Source organism: Coregonus lavaretus (assembly GCF_964263955.1).
Source record: "Coregonus lavaretus genome assembly, contig: HAP1_SCAFFOLD_1106, whole genome shotgun sequence".
NCBI lineage: Eukaryota > Metazoa > Chordata > Actinopteri > Salmoniformes > Salmonidae > Coregonus > Coregonus lavaretus.
In genome coordinates this window covers 142918-160000 of record NW_028159858.1, presented here as the reverse complement: position 1 = coordinate 160000, position 17083 = coordinate 142918, and the positions used below count along the sequence as shown (strand labels likewise).

The window sequence follows — 17083 nt, the reverse complement described above, 5'->3', positions numbered from 1 at the left end:
ACTCTCACGGACACGATGGTGCTCTCCGTTTTGCTCTACGACCCCCACAAACGTCATGGGACTCGTCTGAAGTCGGTACCAACTTCTGGTAGCGTCGGAACAGTTTGGCGGTCAAACTATGTCCCCTCTATGGAAAGGTGAGAATCCCATGAACACGTACAGTACATATCAGTTGTTCTGCTCTAGGACGCCCACAAGCCTTACAAGCCTTGTCTAAAGGTAGCGCGGTACCAGTTTAAAAAAGGAATGGAAGTACATGTATATTGAATTAGTTTGTGCCTAAAAAAAGGGTTAAATATGTCAACAACAAAAAAAAAGAATCCTGATCTTTTTTTATATCTCTCAGATATAGGACAGACACTTCAAAACAAACTTCCTTTTGATATATGTATCTGTTAATATTTTTATTTTGAAAAAAAGTTATACCTAAAGGGGTCCTAAAATTCAAAATCAAATAGCTAAATTATCCTTGGTATGACCATCTTAAAACAATTCCATATGTTAGCTTAGTAGAACTCCCCTGGTTTAGACTCTTGGGGGTTACGTTTGAAATGGAAATAGGCCTACAATTAACAAATCCTCCTTTGACACAATCAATATAATGGTCACAGATACCATCTGTACATACATGTAGTTTGAAATGATTGGTGTAACACAGTAACTATGTGTAACTCACGTGAAACAGAACATCTCCTTCCTCGATTAGGCCTACAGATAGGCCTACCTGAAACCTACACCCAAAGTTATCTTCCTTTTTTATCTTTTGGAGGAAAGTTTTGAGAATGACACAAGTATTGGTATTGTATTGGTCTTCACAAAGTTTGCTGCTTCAGTGTTTTTAGATATTTTGGTCAGATGTTACTATGGTATACTGAAGTATAATTACAAGCATTCCATAAGTGTCAAAGGCTTTTATTGACAATTACATTAAGTTTATGCAAAGAGTCAATATTTGCAGTGTTGACCCTTCTTTTTCAAGACCTCTGCAATCCACCCTGGCATGCTGTCAATTAACTTCTGGGCCACATCCTGAGATCTTGCATAATCAATGCTTGGAGTTTGTCAGAATTTGTGGGTTTTTGTTTGTCCACCCGCCTCTTGAGGATTGACCACAAGCTCTCAATGGGATTAAGGTCTGGGGAGTTTCCTGGCTATGGACCCAAAATGTCGATGTTTTGTTCCCCGAGCCACTTAGTTATCACTTTTGCCTTATGGCAAGGTGCTCCATCATGCTGGAAAAGGCATTGTTCGTCACCAAACTGTTCTTGGATGGTTGGGAGAAGTTGCTCTCGGAGGATGTGTTGGTACCATTCTTTATTCATGGCTGTGTTCTTAGGCAAAATTGTGAGTGAGCCCTGACACAGGACTGATGGTAGTGCTCACCTTGTCTTCTCCGGACAAGCTTTTTTCCGGATGCCCCAAACAATCGGAAAGGGGATTCATCAGAGAAAATGACTTTACCCCAGTCCTCAGCAGTCCAATCCCTGTACCTTATTGCAGAATATCAGTCTGTCCCTGATGTTCTTCCTGGAGAGAAGTGGCTTCCTCGCTGCCCTTCTTGACACCAGGCCATCCTCCAAAAGTCTTCGCCTCACTGTGCGTGCAGATGCACTCACTCCTGCCTGCTGCCATTCCTGAGCAAGCTCTGCACTGGTGGTGCCCCGATCCCGCAGCTGAATCAACTTTAGGAGACGGTCCTGGCGCTTGCTGGACATTCTTGGGCGCCCTGAAGCCTTCTTCACAACAATTGAACCTCTCTCCTTGAAGTTCTTGATGATCCGATAAATGGTTGATTTAGGTGCAATCTTACTAGCAGCAATATCCTTGCCTGTGAAGCCCTTTTTGTGCAAAGCAATGATGACGGCACGTGTTTCCTTGCAGGTAACCATGGTTAACAGAGGAAGAACAATGATTTCAAGCACCACCCTCCTTTTAAAGCTTCCAGTGCTTTGAGAGACTAGTCAAGGATCATATCACCTCTACCTTACCTGTCACCCTATACCCACTTTAATTTGCTTACCGCCCCAATAGATCCACAGACGATGCAAATCGCCATCACACTGCACACTGCCCTATTCCATCTGGACAAGGGGAATACCTATGTAAGAATGCTGTTCATTGACTATAGCTCAGCATTCAACACCATAGTACCCTCCAAGCTCATCATTAAGCTCGAGGCCCTGGGTCTGAACCCCGCCCTGTGCAACTGGGTCCTGGACTTCCTGACGGGCCGCCCCCAGGTGGTGAAGGTAGGAAACAACATCTCCACTTCGCTGATCCTCAACACTGGGGCCCCACAAGGGTGCGTGCTCAGCCCCCTCCTGTACTCCCTGTTCACCCATGACTGCGTGGCCAAGCATGCATCCAACTCAATCATCAAGTTTGCAGACAACACAACAGTAGTAGGCTTGATTACCAACAATGACGAGACCGCCTACAGGGAGGGGGTGAGGGCTCTGGGAGTGTGGTGCCAGGAAAATAACCTCTCACTCAACATCAACAAAACAAAGGAGATGATCGTGGACTTCAGGAAATAGCAGAGGGTGCACCCCCCTATCCACATCGACAGGACCGCAGTGGAGAAGGTGGAAAGCTTCAAGTTCCTTGGCGTACACATCACCGATAAACTGAAATGGTCCACCCACGCAGACAGTGTAGTGAAGAAGGCGCAACAGAGCCTCTTCAACCTCAGGAGGCTGAAGAAATTCGGCTTAGCACCTAAAACCCTCACAAACTTTTACAGATGCACAATTGAGAGCATCCTGTCGGGCTGTATCACCGCCTGGTACGGCAACTGCACCACCCACAACCGCAGGGCTCTCCAGAGGGTGGTGCGGTCTGCTGAATGCAACTACCCGCCCTCCAAGACACATACAACACTCGATGTCACAGGAAGGCCAAAAAGATCATCAAGGACATCAACCACCAGAGCCACTGCCTGTTCACCCCGCTATCATCCAGAAGGCGAGGTCAGTACAGATGCATCAAAGCTGGGACCAAGAGAATGAAAAACTGCTTCTATCTCAAGGCTATCAGACTGTTAAATAGCCATCACTAGCACATTAGAGGCTGCTGCTGCCTATTGAAATCACTGGCCACTTTAAGAAATGGAACACTAGTCACTTTAATAATGTTTACATATCTTGCACTACTCATATATGTATATATTGCATTCTATAATATTCTACTGTATCTTAGTCCATGGCGCTCTGTCATTGCTTGTCCATATATGTATATATTCTTAAATCCCATTCCTTACTAGTTTTGTGTGTATTGGGTATATGTTGTGAAATTGTTAGATATTACTGCACTGTCGGAGCTAGAAGCACAAGCATTTCAATACACCCGCTATAACATCTGCTAAACACGTGTATGTGACAAATACAATTTTATTTGATTTGAGTCTGTTATTCTAACTCAAACAGCATGACAGAGTGATCTCCAGCCTTATCCTCATCAACACTCTCACCTGTGTTAACGAGAGAATCACTGACATGATGTCAGCTGGTCCTTTTGTGGCAGGGCTGAAATGCAGTGGAAATGTTTTTGGGGGATTAAGTTCATTTTCATGGCAAAGAGGGACTTTGCAATGAATTGCAATTAATCTGATCACTCTTCATAACATTCTGGAGTATATGCAAATTTCCATCATAAAAACTGAGGCAGCAGACTTTGTGAAAATTAATATTTGTGTCATTCTCAAAACTTTTGACCACGACTGTACTTTCCGCTGTCGTCAGCTGTGTTGCATTTTGCACATCAAATTGCAAGCATAACCCTATTGACAAAATGAAAACATACATTGAAAAACAAAAGCGAACATTGTGAGTGAAATCAGGATGGGTGGAATCTTGAGAACGGCCTAGATTTTAGATCACCTATTCCCAGAATCTTGCTGGTTTGTGCAGATTCTGAAAGAATACCCTGTGGATTCATCAAGTTAAAATGATCTGTGACATTGGAAGTCATGTCCTCTATGCATCTCAAGTGGATTGATCTTCACATCAAACACATGTAGCTAGTTCTCATTTCCATCTCCTAGTTTGACAATGATAAAATGGTGAAAAAGCATAAGATCTTTTACAAATGCTGTTGAGGCACCATATATATATATATATATATATATATTTTTTTTATATATGTTTACAAAGCAAACATTTGGCCTATTTGGGATTCAATTTTAGCCTACTTGGTTTGGCTGTTCTATTATATTCTATATGAATGATAGGACCACGATTCAAGAAGTAAATACTGGCAAAGTATTGTAGCGACCCGCACAGACAGCTGTGTGTTGTGTGTTAGGCTAGTAGATGGTTGTGTTGTACCTACCAGTACCCAGTGTTCGCGGGGTCCGACATGTCAATCAACCTGCTATCTGCCAATCACGGGAATGCCTGGAATGTTCTGATGCCGGGCATCCTGGCGGTTGGCGGAGTGGCGTGGAGGGGGGTTGGGCAGGGGGATGGAGCATTGGAAGTTAAGACCATGTTTAGCTTTTGTTCTCTCTCTTTACGTCTGGGCTTCACAAGAGAAGGTCACGATTGGCTTGTGGGTTATCTTTCATTTATTTGGCGTGGGCTACGGCCAAACAGTAGCCTGTGTAAAGTTGGTTTAATAAACCGTCCATTCGTAAACTCAAGCCTCTGTCTGGACAGTTGTTCTTTTATGATCTAGTCAGGTCATTACATTGGTGTCAGAAGTAAAAACGTTGATAAAAGTTAGCCAGCTAGCTAGCTGACTTCTGTGGCTAGCTACCGTAGGTGAGAACGGGGGTTGAAGATGCTTCGAGGGAATCCGAAAGTGAAGGTGGAGGTAGGGGACGATTATGGCCAAGGAGGTGCGTGTGCATGGACGTCGGGGGTTCTGGCTGAGGAGATCGCCAGGGCATCGGAGCCCAGAGGCCGCTTGAGGGAGGACGTTAGAGTGATGGCGGCTGAAGCGGGCATGAGTGCTTCGTCGACTGTGTTTCGCGCGGATTCTGGTGGGCGGACCGAAGGGGTGACGTCGACGTGGTGGGACGAGGAATCTGGGGCTCAGGATGTAAACAAACATGGCGGCGCCCAGTTCCCGGCTGCGTCCGTATCCGTTAAGACCCCGAAGTATTCCGGTAAGGCGGATTGGGAAGCTTTTCATGCTCAGTTTGAACTGTTAGCTCATTTTAGGGGGTGGTCGGATGAAGATAGGGCACTGCAGTTGGCTTTATGCCTCACGGATGAAGCTCTGGCCTGTTTGATATTGATTAGCCCCGAGGACAGACGTGATTATGGTGCTTTAGTGGGAGCACTGAGGAGGCGCTATGGACAGTGTGTACAGCCCGGGCTACTGCGCTCCGAACTGAGTAATAGACGCAGGCAGCCTGGAGAGCCTCTACGGGTGCTAGCTAATGACATTGAGAGCCTCTCTCGGCGGGCATATGCTCACATGCCCCCCTCCGTGCAGAGCGAGCTAGCACGGGACCAGTTCATACAGGCGCTCTCTCCTACGGAGCTGCGCATACAGACCCAGCTGGCTCATCCTGAGTCATTGCAGGTAGCCTTGGAGATGGCTTTGGAGAGGGAGCTGGTGTGGGCTGGGGCTTCAGCTGGGGCTTTGGTGGGGGTGCAGGGAGACAGACCCTCTGTGCGAGCTGGGGGGCAGAGCAGCCCGGAGCCGGAAAAGCCTGCATGGGTGGCTGAAATGACAGAACTCATTCGTGCTGTGTCGCTACAGGCGGCACGAAACACACGCCCTGGTCCCAGGGTCTGCTGGGGTTGTGGCCAGCCAGGCCATCTGCGCCGAGATTGCCCCATGTCCCCCAGAGCTCAGGGAAACGGCTCGGGGTCCGCATAGACCGGGTAGTGCGGACCCCTGGCTTTCTATCCCAACCACCATCTTCTTCAGGAGGAGCCCACCGGCACAGACGGGGAAGCAAGGCTCCACTTCCCCCAGAAGCAGACGAGGGCAAGCGGATGGAGCCTGTTGTTGTGGTGGGCCGGACCTGTGTTGGGGACTTTTGTCATGTCCCTGTCACTGTGGAGGGGGTGCCCTGCTCCGCCCTGGTGGACACTGGGTCCACAGTAACCCTGGTGAGGCCAGATATTGTGCCAGGTTGGACTCAGTGTGAGCCTACAACTGTGCAGCTCCGCACAGTCACAGGTGAGCTGGCACCCATGAAAGGGAAGGGAATAATGACTCTGACAGTAGGGGGCAGGACTGTGCGTCATCCTGTGTGGGTGGCGGCTGTGCAGGACCCTTGTATCCTGGGGTTGGACTTTCTTAGGAGCACAGGCTGCCAGTTAGACCTAAATAGGGGCACACTGAGCTTCCAGGGAGGGCCGGAGGTCACCATGGCCCCTAATGTCACATTCACTCAACCCAACAAACCCTTTACTCCAACAGTTAAAGCAGCAGAGACTCATGGCTGCCCCCCCTCCCCCACATCTGGGTGTGACTTTTCCCCAGCCCCCCTGTCACCTACGGCGTTGTGTTACATTCCCCCAGCTACCTCCACGACACAGCCCTCTGTGAGCCCGGGCCGCGCCCCCCCAGCCCAGCTACCCCAGATGGGAGGGGAGAGGACACTGTCTGCAGTGAGGGAGATATGGGGGAGGAACTGTGTTGGTCTTGACCCCGAGCAGCAGGAACGATTGAGGCAGTTGCTGTTTGAATTCAGAGACAGCTTTGCGCTGAGTGAGGAAGAGGTGGGTCAGACTCATCTGGTGCAGCATGAGATCGACACAGGTGATGCTCGACCTATCAAGATGCGTCCCCGCCGTATCCCGCTGGCACGCCAGGAGGCGGTAGACAAGGCTGTGTTGGAGATGCAGCGGGCAGACTTCATTGAGCCCTCAGACAGCCCCTGGGCGGCGCCAGTCGTCATGGTTCCGAAGATGGGGGCAAGCTGAGGTTCTGTGCGGACTACAGGCGGTTGAATGAGGTAACCAGGAAGGACTCATACCCCATACCACGTATCGATGAGTCGCTGGACCTGGTTAGGGGGTCCTCCTGGTTCTCCTCACTAGACCTCCGCAGTGGCTACTGGCAGGTGCCCCTCTCCCCAGAGGCCAGAGCCAAAACTGTGTTCTCCACTAACAGAGGACACTGGCAGTTCAAGGTCCTGTGCTTTGGCCTGTGCAACGCTCCAGCTACTTTTGAGCGTTTGATGGACAGGGTGCTGGATGGCATCCCCCGACAGCAGTGTCTGGTATACCTCGATGACATCCTGGCCCATGGCAGCTCCTTCCAGTCAGCCCTGGGGGCGCTACGGTGTGTGCTGGAGAGGGTGGCTGCCGCAGGTCTGAAGCTCCACCCCGAGAGGTGCCACTTCATGAGGAGAGAGGTGTCCTTCTTGGGCCACCGAGTGGGGAAGGAGGGGATCAGCACCATGGAGGACAAGGTAGCGGCTGTCAGAGACTGGCCCACCCCCACCGACCAGCGTCAGCTGAAGAGCTTCCTGGGCCTGGCCTCGTACTACAGGAGGTTTGTACGGGGCTTCTCAAGCGTTGCTGCTCCACTGAACCGCCTGCTGCCGAAGGACAAGGCTTTCACTTGGACAGTGGAGTGTGAGGAGGCGTTCAACACCCTCAAACGTGCACTGATCGAGGCCCCCGTGCTCGCCCCCCCTGACCTCACATTGCCCTTTATCCTGGACACAGACGCGAGCAATGTGGGCATGGGTGGGGTGCTGGCCCAGGTGGGGCCAGAGGGGGAGAGAGCGGTGGCGTACTTCAGCAAAACATTTGACAAACATGAGCGCCGCTACTGTGTCACCCGGCGGGAGCTCTTGGCTGTTGTGGCTTCCGTCAAACACTTCAAGTACTACCTGGGTGGTCTGCCCTTTACTGTAAGGACTGACCACTCTGCTCTCCAGTGGCTCATGTCTTTCAGAGAGCCAGAGGGGCAGGTGGCACGCTGGTTGGAGGAGCTTCAGCCGTATGACTTCACGGTGGTGCACAGGGCAGGGGCACGCCACTCCAACGCCGACGCCATGTCCCGTCGTCCCTGTACTGCAGACGGCTGCCGCCACTGTGAACGGAGAGAGGGACGGGAGAGAGAGCTGTGTGCAGAGGAGGGGGTCTGTGCCACAGTGTGTCGGGCGAGCGGGCCTGTCTGCTGTGAGCTGCAGACTGTCGACGTGGCTGAATGGGGGCAGCAGCAGGGACGGGACACAGACCTACAGCCAGTGCTACAGTGGGTAGAGGCGCAGGTGAGGCCACCATGGGAAGAGGTGACAGCGCTCTCACTCGCGACCAAAGGGTTGTGGTCAAAGTTTGAGCGACTGCGGCTGGCTGATGGCGTGTTACAGCGGGCATGGAAGGAGTCAGCTACGGGGGAGGAGAGGTGGCAAGTGTCCCAAAAGCTTTGCGGGAGGCTGTGCTCCAGAGTACTCATGGGGGGGTGGGGACTGGACACTTTGGGGTCACAAAAACACTGCGCCGCCTCCGTCAGGGCTTTTACTGGGGGCAGCACAAGAGGGATGTGGAAGACTTTTGCCGCCGCTGTGAAACTGCACAGCGAGAAAGGGCCCCCCAGGCCGCTCTCATGCTCAGCTCCAACAGTTCCCAGTGGGGGCTCCCATGGAGAGGGTGGGAGTGGATGTAGTTGGGCCGTTCCCCACCACAGACAGTGGAAACCGCTGGGTGCTCACGGCCATGGACTATTTTACAAAATGGCCCGAGGCCTATGCTCTGCCTGACCAGGAGGCAGAGACCATCGTCGACGCCCTGACAGCGGGGATGTTCAGCAGGTTTGGAGCTGCAGAGTCCATCCACAGCGACCAAGGCAGAAACTTTGAGTCCCGTGTGTTCGCCACCATGTGTGAGAGGCTGGGTATGCACAAGACCCGCACTACTCCTCTCCATCCTCAAAGTGATGGCCTTGTGGAGCGCTTCAACAAAATGCTTGGACAGCAGCTGGCCATCGTCTCTTCCAAACACCAGCGTGACTGGGACAAGCACCTGCCTATGGTCCTCATGGCATGCCGCTCCGCTGTCCAAGACTCCACCTCCTGCACACCTGCCCTCCTCATGCTGGGGAGAGAGATCCGTACCCCTGCGGAGATGGCGTTTGGTCGGCCCCTGGATAGCCCTCATGTTTCCCCGGGGCCGGAGTATGCCCGGAGACTCCAGGACCGCCTGGAGACAGCCCACACCTTCGCCAGAGAGCAGCTGCTGAATGCAGGTGTGAGGCAGAAGAGGAACTATGACGTGCACACCCGGGGAAGGCACTTTGTGGCTGGGGAGCTGGTCTGGGTCTACAGCCCGCTAAGGAAAAAAGGCAGATGCCCCAAGTTGGACAGTCACTGGGTGGGACCCTGCAGTGTCCTGGAGAGGGTAGGGGAGGTTGTTTACCGGGTGCAGCTTCCTCCCAGGGGGAGAAAGGTGACACTGCACCGGGACAGGTTAGCCCCATATAGAGGGGCCTCTTCTCCCCAAACCCCAGGAACCCCCACAATTCCCCTCTCTGGCAATGACATTCTCCAGGCACCCACCCCCAGGTGCCGCAGACAAGGCTCCAGACAGCCCACTCCCCCTGTGTCACCGCGTGGTTCCCCAGAGCCACGGACTGTATTACCCGTTCCCGCTTCCTTGTCCCCCATGTCCTTGCCTTCATCCCCTGGTTCCCAGAGGGGCACTCTGCGGCCATCACAGCCACGCAGGCAAAGGAGACCTCCGGGTCGCTTCAGAGACTTTGTTTGTTCCCTCGGGGACGAGGGACTTTGTGGTGGGGGGGCTGTGTAGCGACCCGCACAGACAGCTGTGTGTTGTGTGTTAGGCTACTAGATGGTTGTGTTGTACCTACCAGTACCCAGTGTTCGCGGGGTCCGACATGTCAATCAACCTGCTATCTGCCAATCACGGGAATGCCTGGAATGTTCTGATGCCGGGCATCCTGGCGGTTGGCAGAGTGGCGTGGAGGGGGGTTGGGCAGGGGGATGGAGCATTGGAGGTTAAGACCATGTTTAGCTTTTGTTCTCTCTCTTTACGTCTGGGCTTCACAAGAGAAGGTCACGATTGGCTTGTGGGTTATCTTTCATTTATTTGGCGTGGGCTACGGCCAAACAGTAGCCTGTGTAAAGTTGGTTTAATAAACCGTCCATTCGTAAACTCAAGCCTCTGTCTGGACAGTTGTTCTTTTATGATCTAGTCAGGTCATTACAGTATGTTAGGCTACTCCATCTCACTGACATTAGCTTACTTTTCATCTTTCAAAGCTTAATTTGACTCAAAGTAAAGATATAGCCTACACATAATTCATTCAAGTGAAGTCTCGCGGTGTTTAGACTCCTTTCAGACATCTTGCATTTTTCAGTCTGAAAGAACGAATTTATTAAATACCGTTGGCTTCATCGGGCCAATCGAACCCAAAATAACAGGGCCGTTATTGTCGATATTCGTGGGTTATTTGTATTTCGACCTAATGCATGTTAGGCTATAGGTGGCTGAACCGAGAGCTTGTGTCCCAAACTCCTGAGTGGATTGTCTCTCCCCGGGCTCTCGAGCGGTATCGTGCGTCATTTTCATAGCTGCATTTTGTTTTTTCATCGAGGCAACATGGCAACTCCCGCCGCGGTCAATCCATCGGGTAAGTCGCGATTTTAACAGTGGGGTTTTAATGGTGTTAAAAACTGCGCTTTATATCTTGGAAACGCAAAATGTATTTTTGACATTTACCGAAATGGAAAGCCGAGGCGCTTAGCTCAAGACGCCAACGTCAGGATCACAGAGCTCGAGCTCTCCACAGCATCCCCTTCCCCCACTTAGCTATGGCAGCCTCAAAACACTTTCTGTACACCTATAAACGCATTTCTTCATTTTAGCGTGAACATACGACCATTATTTTCACACAAACAGCCTATGATAGGGGCAGAAGCTTTAAATGTCTTGCATTTATTATCTGCAAAATTAGATGCTGGTTGCGTGTTGGCTCCATCCAACAGGCAGCTAGCTAGCCGCTGCTAATTTACGTGCTCTGATTTCACTGAATAGTCAGTCCCCTTCACGATACAAAGGTTATTTTGCATATCCGAGCCCTTGGTTCATCGACGTTATCTCGGGCTATTTGAATCGAATCATTTCGATGTTTGTCACTGGTGACAGCGATTTGTTGGTCCCTCTCCATCGTCGGTTGATTCGATAGTCATTAGATAGATTAAATCTGCAGCTTGCTAGGTGCTAACAACACTTTTGAAGGCTGGCTTTCTTTACTCAATGTTATTTGGGGAGAAGTTAAAGTTTTTTTTTTGAATGGCCAAACTAACTAGTAGTGGCCTAGCTAGTCTATTTGCATGACCAGTAAAATAATTACCTTTATCTGCCTATTTGCCTGTTGAAAGATATAAGTTACATTTGTCTATGATTGAACTTTGATACTCAATTTGTCATGTAATGACAGTCACAAAGGAGTTACATTGTTGCTGTTATGTAGCCATTACGTTGTTACATTTTTACATTTACATTTTACATTGTTACTGAGCAAATAAATGTACACACAGCGAAACTTTTTTGTTAAATTTTTACTCTATTATGCGGAAGTACTAGGCTACAATGCTGAGGTGCAGTTATATCGCTGGCGCTCTTATTAATATAATCAATTCTGGGCAGTGATACAAGTTTGGTAGTGATATAGAAGCAAAACATTTAGAGGAAGGCAAATAATGGTTTATATACGCTTTGCTGAATTGCTGCTTGTCATCAAATATTTGTAGGCTATGGAATGTGGCCTTAGCCTTGTGTGTTGAAAAAATAATACTCTAAAAATAGGCCTAAATCTTACGTTTCCTAATGTGCATATACTCCAGTTCTATTTGCTCTGTTTAGCCTAGGCCTAATGTATTTCGTGTACACTAATGGATTATTGAAACCAACTGTTCTACTGCCAAAAACATTTAATAAGAAATTGATTTTAGATTTACTGATTTACTGTCATTTCCCATATTAACCACAACAGCAGGTCTCTCTCTCTCTCGCTCTCTCTCTCTCTCTCTCTCTCTCTCTCTCTCTCTCTCTCTCTCTCTCTCATTGGAAATGTAAATTAAGTATAATAAATAAAGAACTAGGATGTTAACAGCACCGTGGCTGCATATAGAGTTGCCATGTGAAGAGAAGCATGGAACAGAATGAACTGATTATTATTACCTTTCTCCCGAAGAGTATGTTCGTTAACTACTTCCCACAGATCTAAAAACATTGCATTTTTTTTTTTTTTTTTAGCAAAGACCATTTTTTTGCTCATTAAACCCAAATTACAAAATGCATTAATCTCCTCCTATCCCAGTAACAAACCTATTTGTCAGGTTATTCGATAGGCTGTAATCCATGTTTGTTGTGTTATGTTGTGAGAACCAGTGATATTATGACCTCTTTGGGTGGATTGAGGAAGTATGCTGAAAGATTAGGCTACACAGGGAATGCTGGTACTAGGCATGGTGGTGCTCCTCCTAAGTAATGATAGGGGAAACCCTGGCAGTCCTCTCCAGCCCTAGCCTCCTGTAGCCAGACGCTGTGTTACTTGCTGTCCTCTCAGCCCTAGCCTCCTGTAGCCAGACGCTGTGTTCCTGGCAGTCCTCTCAGCCCTAGCCTCCTGTAGCCAGACACTGTGTTCCTGGCTGTCCTCTCCAGCCCTGTGTAGCCAGACACTGTGTTCTCACCTAGAACCACAGTACGCCATGCTACTCCAGCCCCTGTCTGGCTGCACACCTCCTGATCACTAGTTATTATGTGTGTATGAGTGTTGTGTTGTTTATATAGGTCTAGGCTAAGTGTTGTGTGGTGTTTATATAGGTCTAGGCTAAGTGTTGTGGTGTTTATATAGGTCTAGGCTAAGTATTGTGTGGTGTTTATATAGGTCTAGGCTAAGTGCTGTGTTGTTTATATAGGTCTAGGCTAAGTGTTGTGTGGTGTTTATATAGGTCTAGGCTAAGTATTGTGTGGTGTTTATATAGGTCTAGGCTAAGTGTTGTGGTGTTTATATAGGTCTAGGCTAAGTGTTGTGTGGTGTTTATATAGGTCTAGGCTAAGTGCTGTGTTGTTTATATAGGTCTAGGCTAAGTGTTGTGTGGTGTTTATATAGGTCTAGGCTAAGTATTGTGTGGTGTTTATATAGGTCTAGGCTAAGTGTTGTGGTGTTTATATAGGTCTAGGCTAAGTGTTGTGGTGTTTATATAGGTCTAGGCTAAGTGTTGTGGTGTTAGGTCTAAGCTAAGTGTTGTGGTGTTTATATAGGTCTAGGCTAAGTGTTGTGGTGTTTATATAGGTCTAGGCTAAGTGTTGTGGTGTTTATATAGGTCTAGGCTAAGTGTTGTGGTGTTTATATAGGTCTAGGCTAAGTGTTGTGGTGTTAGGTCTAAGCTAAGTGTTGTGGTGTTTATATAGGTCTAGGCTAAGTGTTGTGGTGTTTATATAGGTCTAGGCTAAGTAGTGTGTTGTTTATATAGGTCTAGGCTACTTCATGAATTAATTAATTATTTGGTTCTTTACTGGGGTCTGCATTGCAGCTGGGGGTTTTCCAAGACAGAGGGAAGGAGAGGGTAGTGGAAGAGCGGGAGAGGAGGAAGAGGAGAGGAGAGGGGGAACGCTAGCTTGTATCAAATATTAACAGAACTGCTGGCAGCACTGGGGCAGAGGAGGGGGTTTGTTTAAACTGCATTGTTGGTTAAGGGCTTGTAAGTAAGCATTTCACTGTAAGGTCTACACCTGTTGTATTCGGCGCATGTGGCAAATAAGATTTGATTTGGCCTATCCATAACGTCTGGCTGAAGGAGTGAGTGAGTGAGTAGACCAGAGAGAAGGGAGGGAGAGAGGGTGAGTTAGTAGGCCTGGGAGAAGGAAAGGCACAGAGAGAGAAATTGTGATTTGGCACGCAATGTGCTTCAGCTCACCACCCAGCACGACACAGAGCTCCATATTCAGTATTTCTGTGTCCCAAAACAGACTGGGTTTAGGCTACATTGAAAACAACTGAAAAGCCACCATGGCATGCTCTTTTGGCGGTTCAGGTACCAAATTTGGCAATGTCCACGCTTTCAGAGTAATATTAATGCTGCTGTCATACAGTCACAATGTCACACAATGTCTAATGCCATGTTCTCATGTGGTACCTTTCTCTGTCGTCTGTTCCAGAGATGGGCAGTGAGTTGCCGGGGCCAGTTACTATGCCGGGGGCGGTGGTGGGGGCAGGCCAAGTGAGGATGGGCGGAGCCATGCCTGGCCGCGGGGGCAAGAGGAGATCCGGAGGGTGAGTACTATTTTATATCTGTATTTTACCCACAAGGCTATTCCACTGGTGTTCCAGTAGTATTACACCTGTATACCAACAGTATTCCATGTTTCTCCCAAGACCAAATATCAATAGAATTGAATTAAATTGCTTAATTATTCCAATGAGCGGAACTTCAGGCACAGATAACAAAACACAGAGCAAGCACACAGGCCAATATTCCAATGTTGAATTTCAAACAAGTTTTATTAGCAGGACAGGGTAACACAATGTCAGAGATATACAATGTATGATAGTTTGACATAGTGACACCGAAAAAGTAAACATTAATCTCATATAGCTGCATGTATGATTAAAAAAACACTCTCAGGTCGAAGACAGAGGGAAAAGAAGATTACGGGAGTATTCCACGGTACGTTATCCACCGGGGCAAAATCAGGACGTATTTACCCCATGCCCTGGCATTTTGCCTATACAACAACATATCCATTATACATCTAGCCTACACAAACATGAACAAATTAAAGCAAAAGCCATCCAGGCAATATGGCAACTCGACATGACACAGGGAACACAACAGGGACCTGTCCAGGGCATCTCTTATTTACTCCTTACATTAATGTTTGTGGATAAAAACTAAAAACTGGAGACGCAACATGTCATTTCCAGTAGGAGCCTGACTAAGACAGTCAACAACAGATACTAACACAGAGTAATGATCCTCAATGTTCACTGAGATAGGCTTATGCTCAGTGGAAGCATGCTGTATGCATACTGTATTACATCAGGCATAACATTAATATTGTATTACCTCTACTATCAGACATAACCCTGCATACTGTATTACCTCCCCTATCAGACATAACCCTGCATACTGCGTTACCTCTACTATCAGACATAACCATGCATACTGCATTACCTCTACTATCAGACATAACCATGCATACTGCATTACATCTACTATCAGACATAACCCTGCATACTGCATTACCTCCCCTATCAGACATAACCATGCATACATACTGCATTACCTCCCCTATCAGACATAACCATGCATACTGCATTACCTCCCCTATCAGACATAACCATGCATACTGCATTACCTCCCCTATCAGACATGTTAGTCTGTGTAGGCTCTTTCTGTGTCCTCATGTCCTCTCTTCTCACCTCCCTCTAACTGGAGGAGAAGATCCGAGGTCCCTCCCCTGAGACCTTCTCTCCTCCAATGCGTTTTGAGAAGGAGGCAAGGAGAGAGGACGCGGGGAATCGAGGAAAGACAGTTGAGAAAGAGCCGTTGAATGTGGCAAGCCACACCACTGAGGGACTGCATGTGACAGACGGGTAGAACGACAGGCAGGCAGACAGACAGAGACAGTGATACTTAGGAATACAGAGACAGACAGAAATACTCATCAGCACTTCTACTATTATCAGAAGAATGAGTGGGAGAAAGAAGATTATTATCACAGACTATGGCATTAAGGTGACGGCTGTAATTACTGAGCACTCCACTCATAATGCCACTCCTCAGTGACTCTGTGTGTTCCTTTATACCTCTGTTATAACAATAACTGGCCCTCTATTTAACTCTACCTTGGTCTGTGATCAGGTGGGAACTCGACCGGAGGCTGAATTCAGTCAAACCTAAGAATCATTCACAATCTCAGTCATATATGCTCTATCTAATCAGTCATCAGATTACATGAAATGTACTGTTGTACATTGCTTTGACACACGTGTGCGCACACACACACACACACACAGAACAAAGCGTGTCTGTTATCAACAGATCGCTGTATCAAGACATCACAGGTCAATGCAGTAGTCAGTTAGATACAGAGAGGCGTGAGGTGAGATTGAAAAACGCCACACTGGACGAGTCATCACTATTGGCATGGCAACCTTTCAGCTACAGAGGCGGCCTCAGCGGTTTGCACTTCCCACGCTAGTACCTTTTTAATAATAACAATATATTTTATTTCTATAGTGCTGTTCATTTAAAAGGCAAACAACACAAAGTGCTTTACATTACAAAGACATAACACCTCTTGAACAGTTTGTCATTCTGACATGTTTGTCCATTCAGTGTGTTGACTCACTTGACTAAAACAGTCGTGTTAAAGTTATGATTTCTTCTTATGTTGTATCGTTTCTTGACACACTTGCTTACTATTACATGTTGTGTTAACAGCAACTTTGTAATGTACTGAAATGCTACGTAAGAAAATAATGGTGAAATGCTGCGTCAGAAAATACATATGAAATGTAGCCGTATCTTAAGGTTTTTAATACTCTTTCTGATACTCTTTAATCAAATGTGTCTCAGTGAAGTTGAGTTGTAGTGTTTTCATCATAACATGTCAACCGCAGGGCCCATGGACCCTAGTCCAAAGGTAGTGCACTATAGGGGAAAAGTGTGCTAATTGGGACTTAGTCTTAGAGTCGAGGGAAATCGATTTATTTATTTATCTGTTTGGCAGTGACGATGCATTTCACAATTTATGTGGTGCTGTTGCACCAGGGCCTTGTTCAGTGGGGGCAGGGGAGGAAATAAGCGTTCTCATTGTTCAGTAGAAGCAGGGGAGGAAATAAGTGTTCTCATTGTTCAGTAGGGGCAGGGGAGGAAATAAGCGTTCTCATTGTTCAGTAGGGGCAGGGGAGGAAATAATTGTTCTCATTGTTCAGTAGGGGCAGGGGAGGAAATAAGCGTTCTCATTGTTCAGTAGGGGCAGGGGAGGAAATAATTGTTCTCATTGTTCAGTAGGGGCAGGGGAGGAAATAAGCGTTCTCATTGTTCAGTAGGGGCAGGGGAGGAAATAAGTGTTCTCATTGTTCAGTAGGGGCAGGGGAGGAAATAAGCGTTCTCATTGTAGTAGCTCCTCTGTTT

General features: G+C 48.0%; 1 protein-coding gene across 5 annotated transcripts in view; it reads left to right on the top strand.

Moving 5' to 3' along the window:
* The first annotated feature begins 10244 nt into the window (after positions 1-10244).
* Positions 10245-17083, top strand: part of LOC311122372 (aryl hydrocarbon receptor nuclear translocator 2) — an 85685-nt gene continuing 78846 nt past the window's right edge. For 2 of the 5 annotated variants that reach the window (XM_084196739.1, XM_084196736.1), the window contains exons 1-3: positions 10289-10563; positions 14100-14214; positions 14567-14608. In XM_084196739.1, the coding sequence (XP_084052865.1) occupies positions 10533-10563; positions 14100-14214; positions 14567-14608 (188 nt within the window). In that variant the 5' untranslated portion in view covers positions 10289-10532. Of the gene's footprint in view, positions 10564-14099; positions 14215-14566; positions 14609-17083 lie in introns of all 5 variants that reach the window. The other 3 variants (XM_084196740.1, XM_084196737.1, XM_084196738.1) reach the window with 2 other exon arrangements.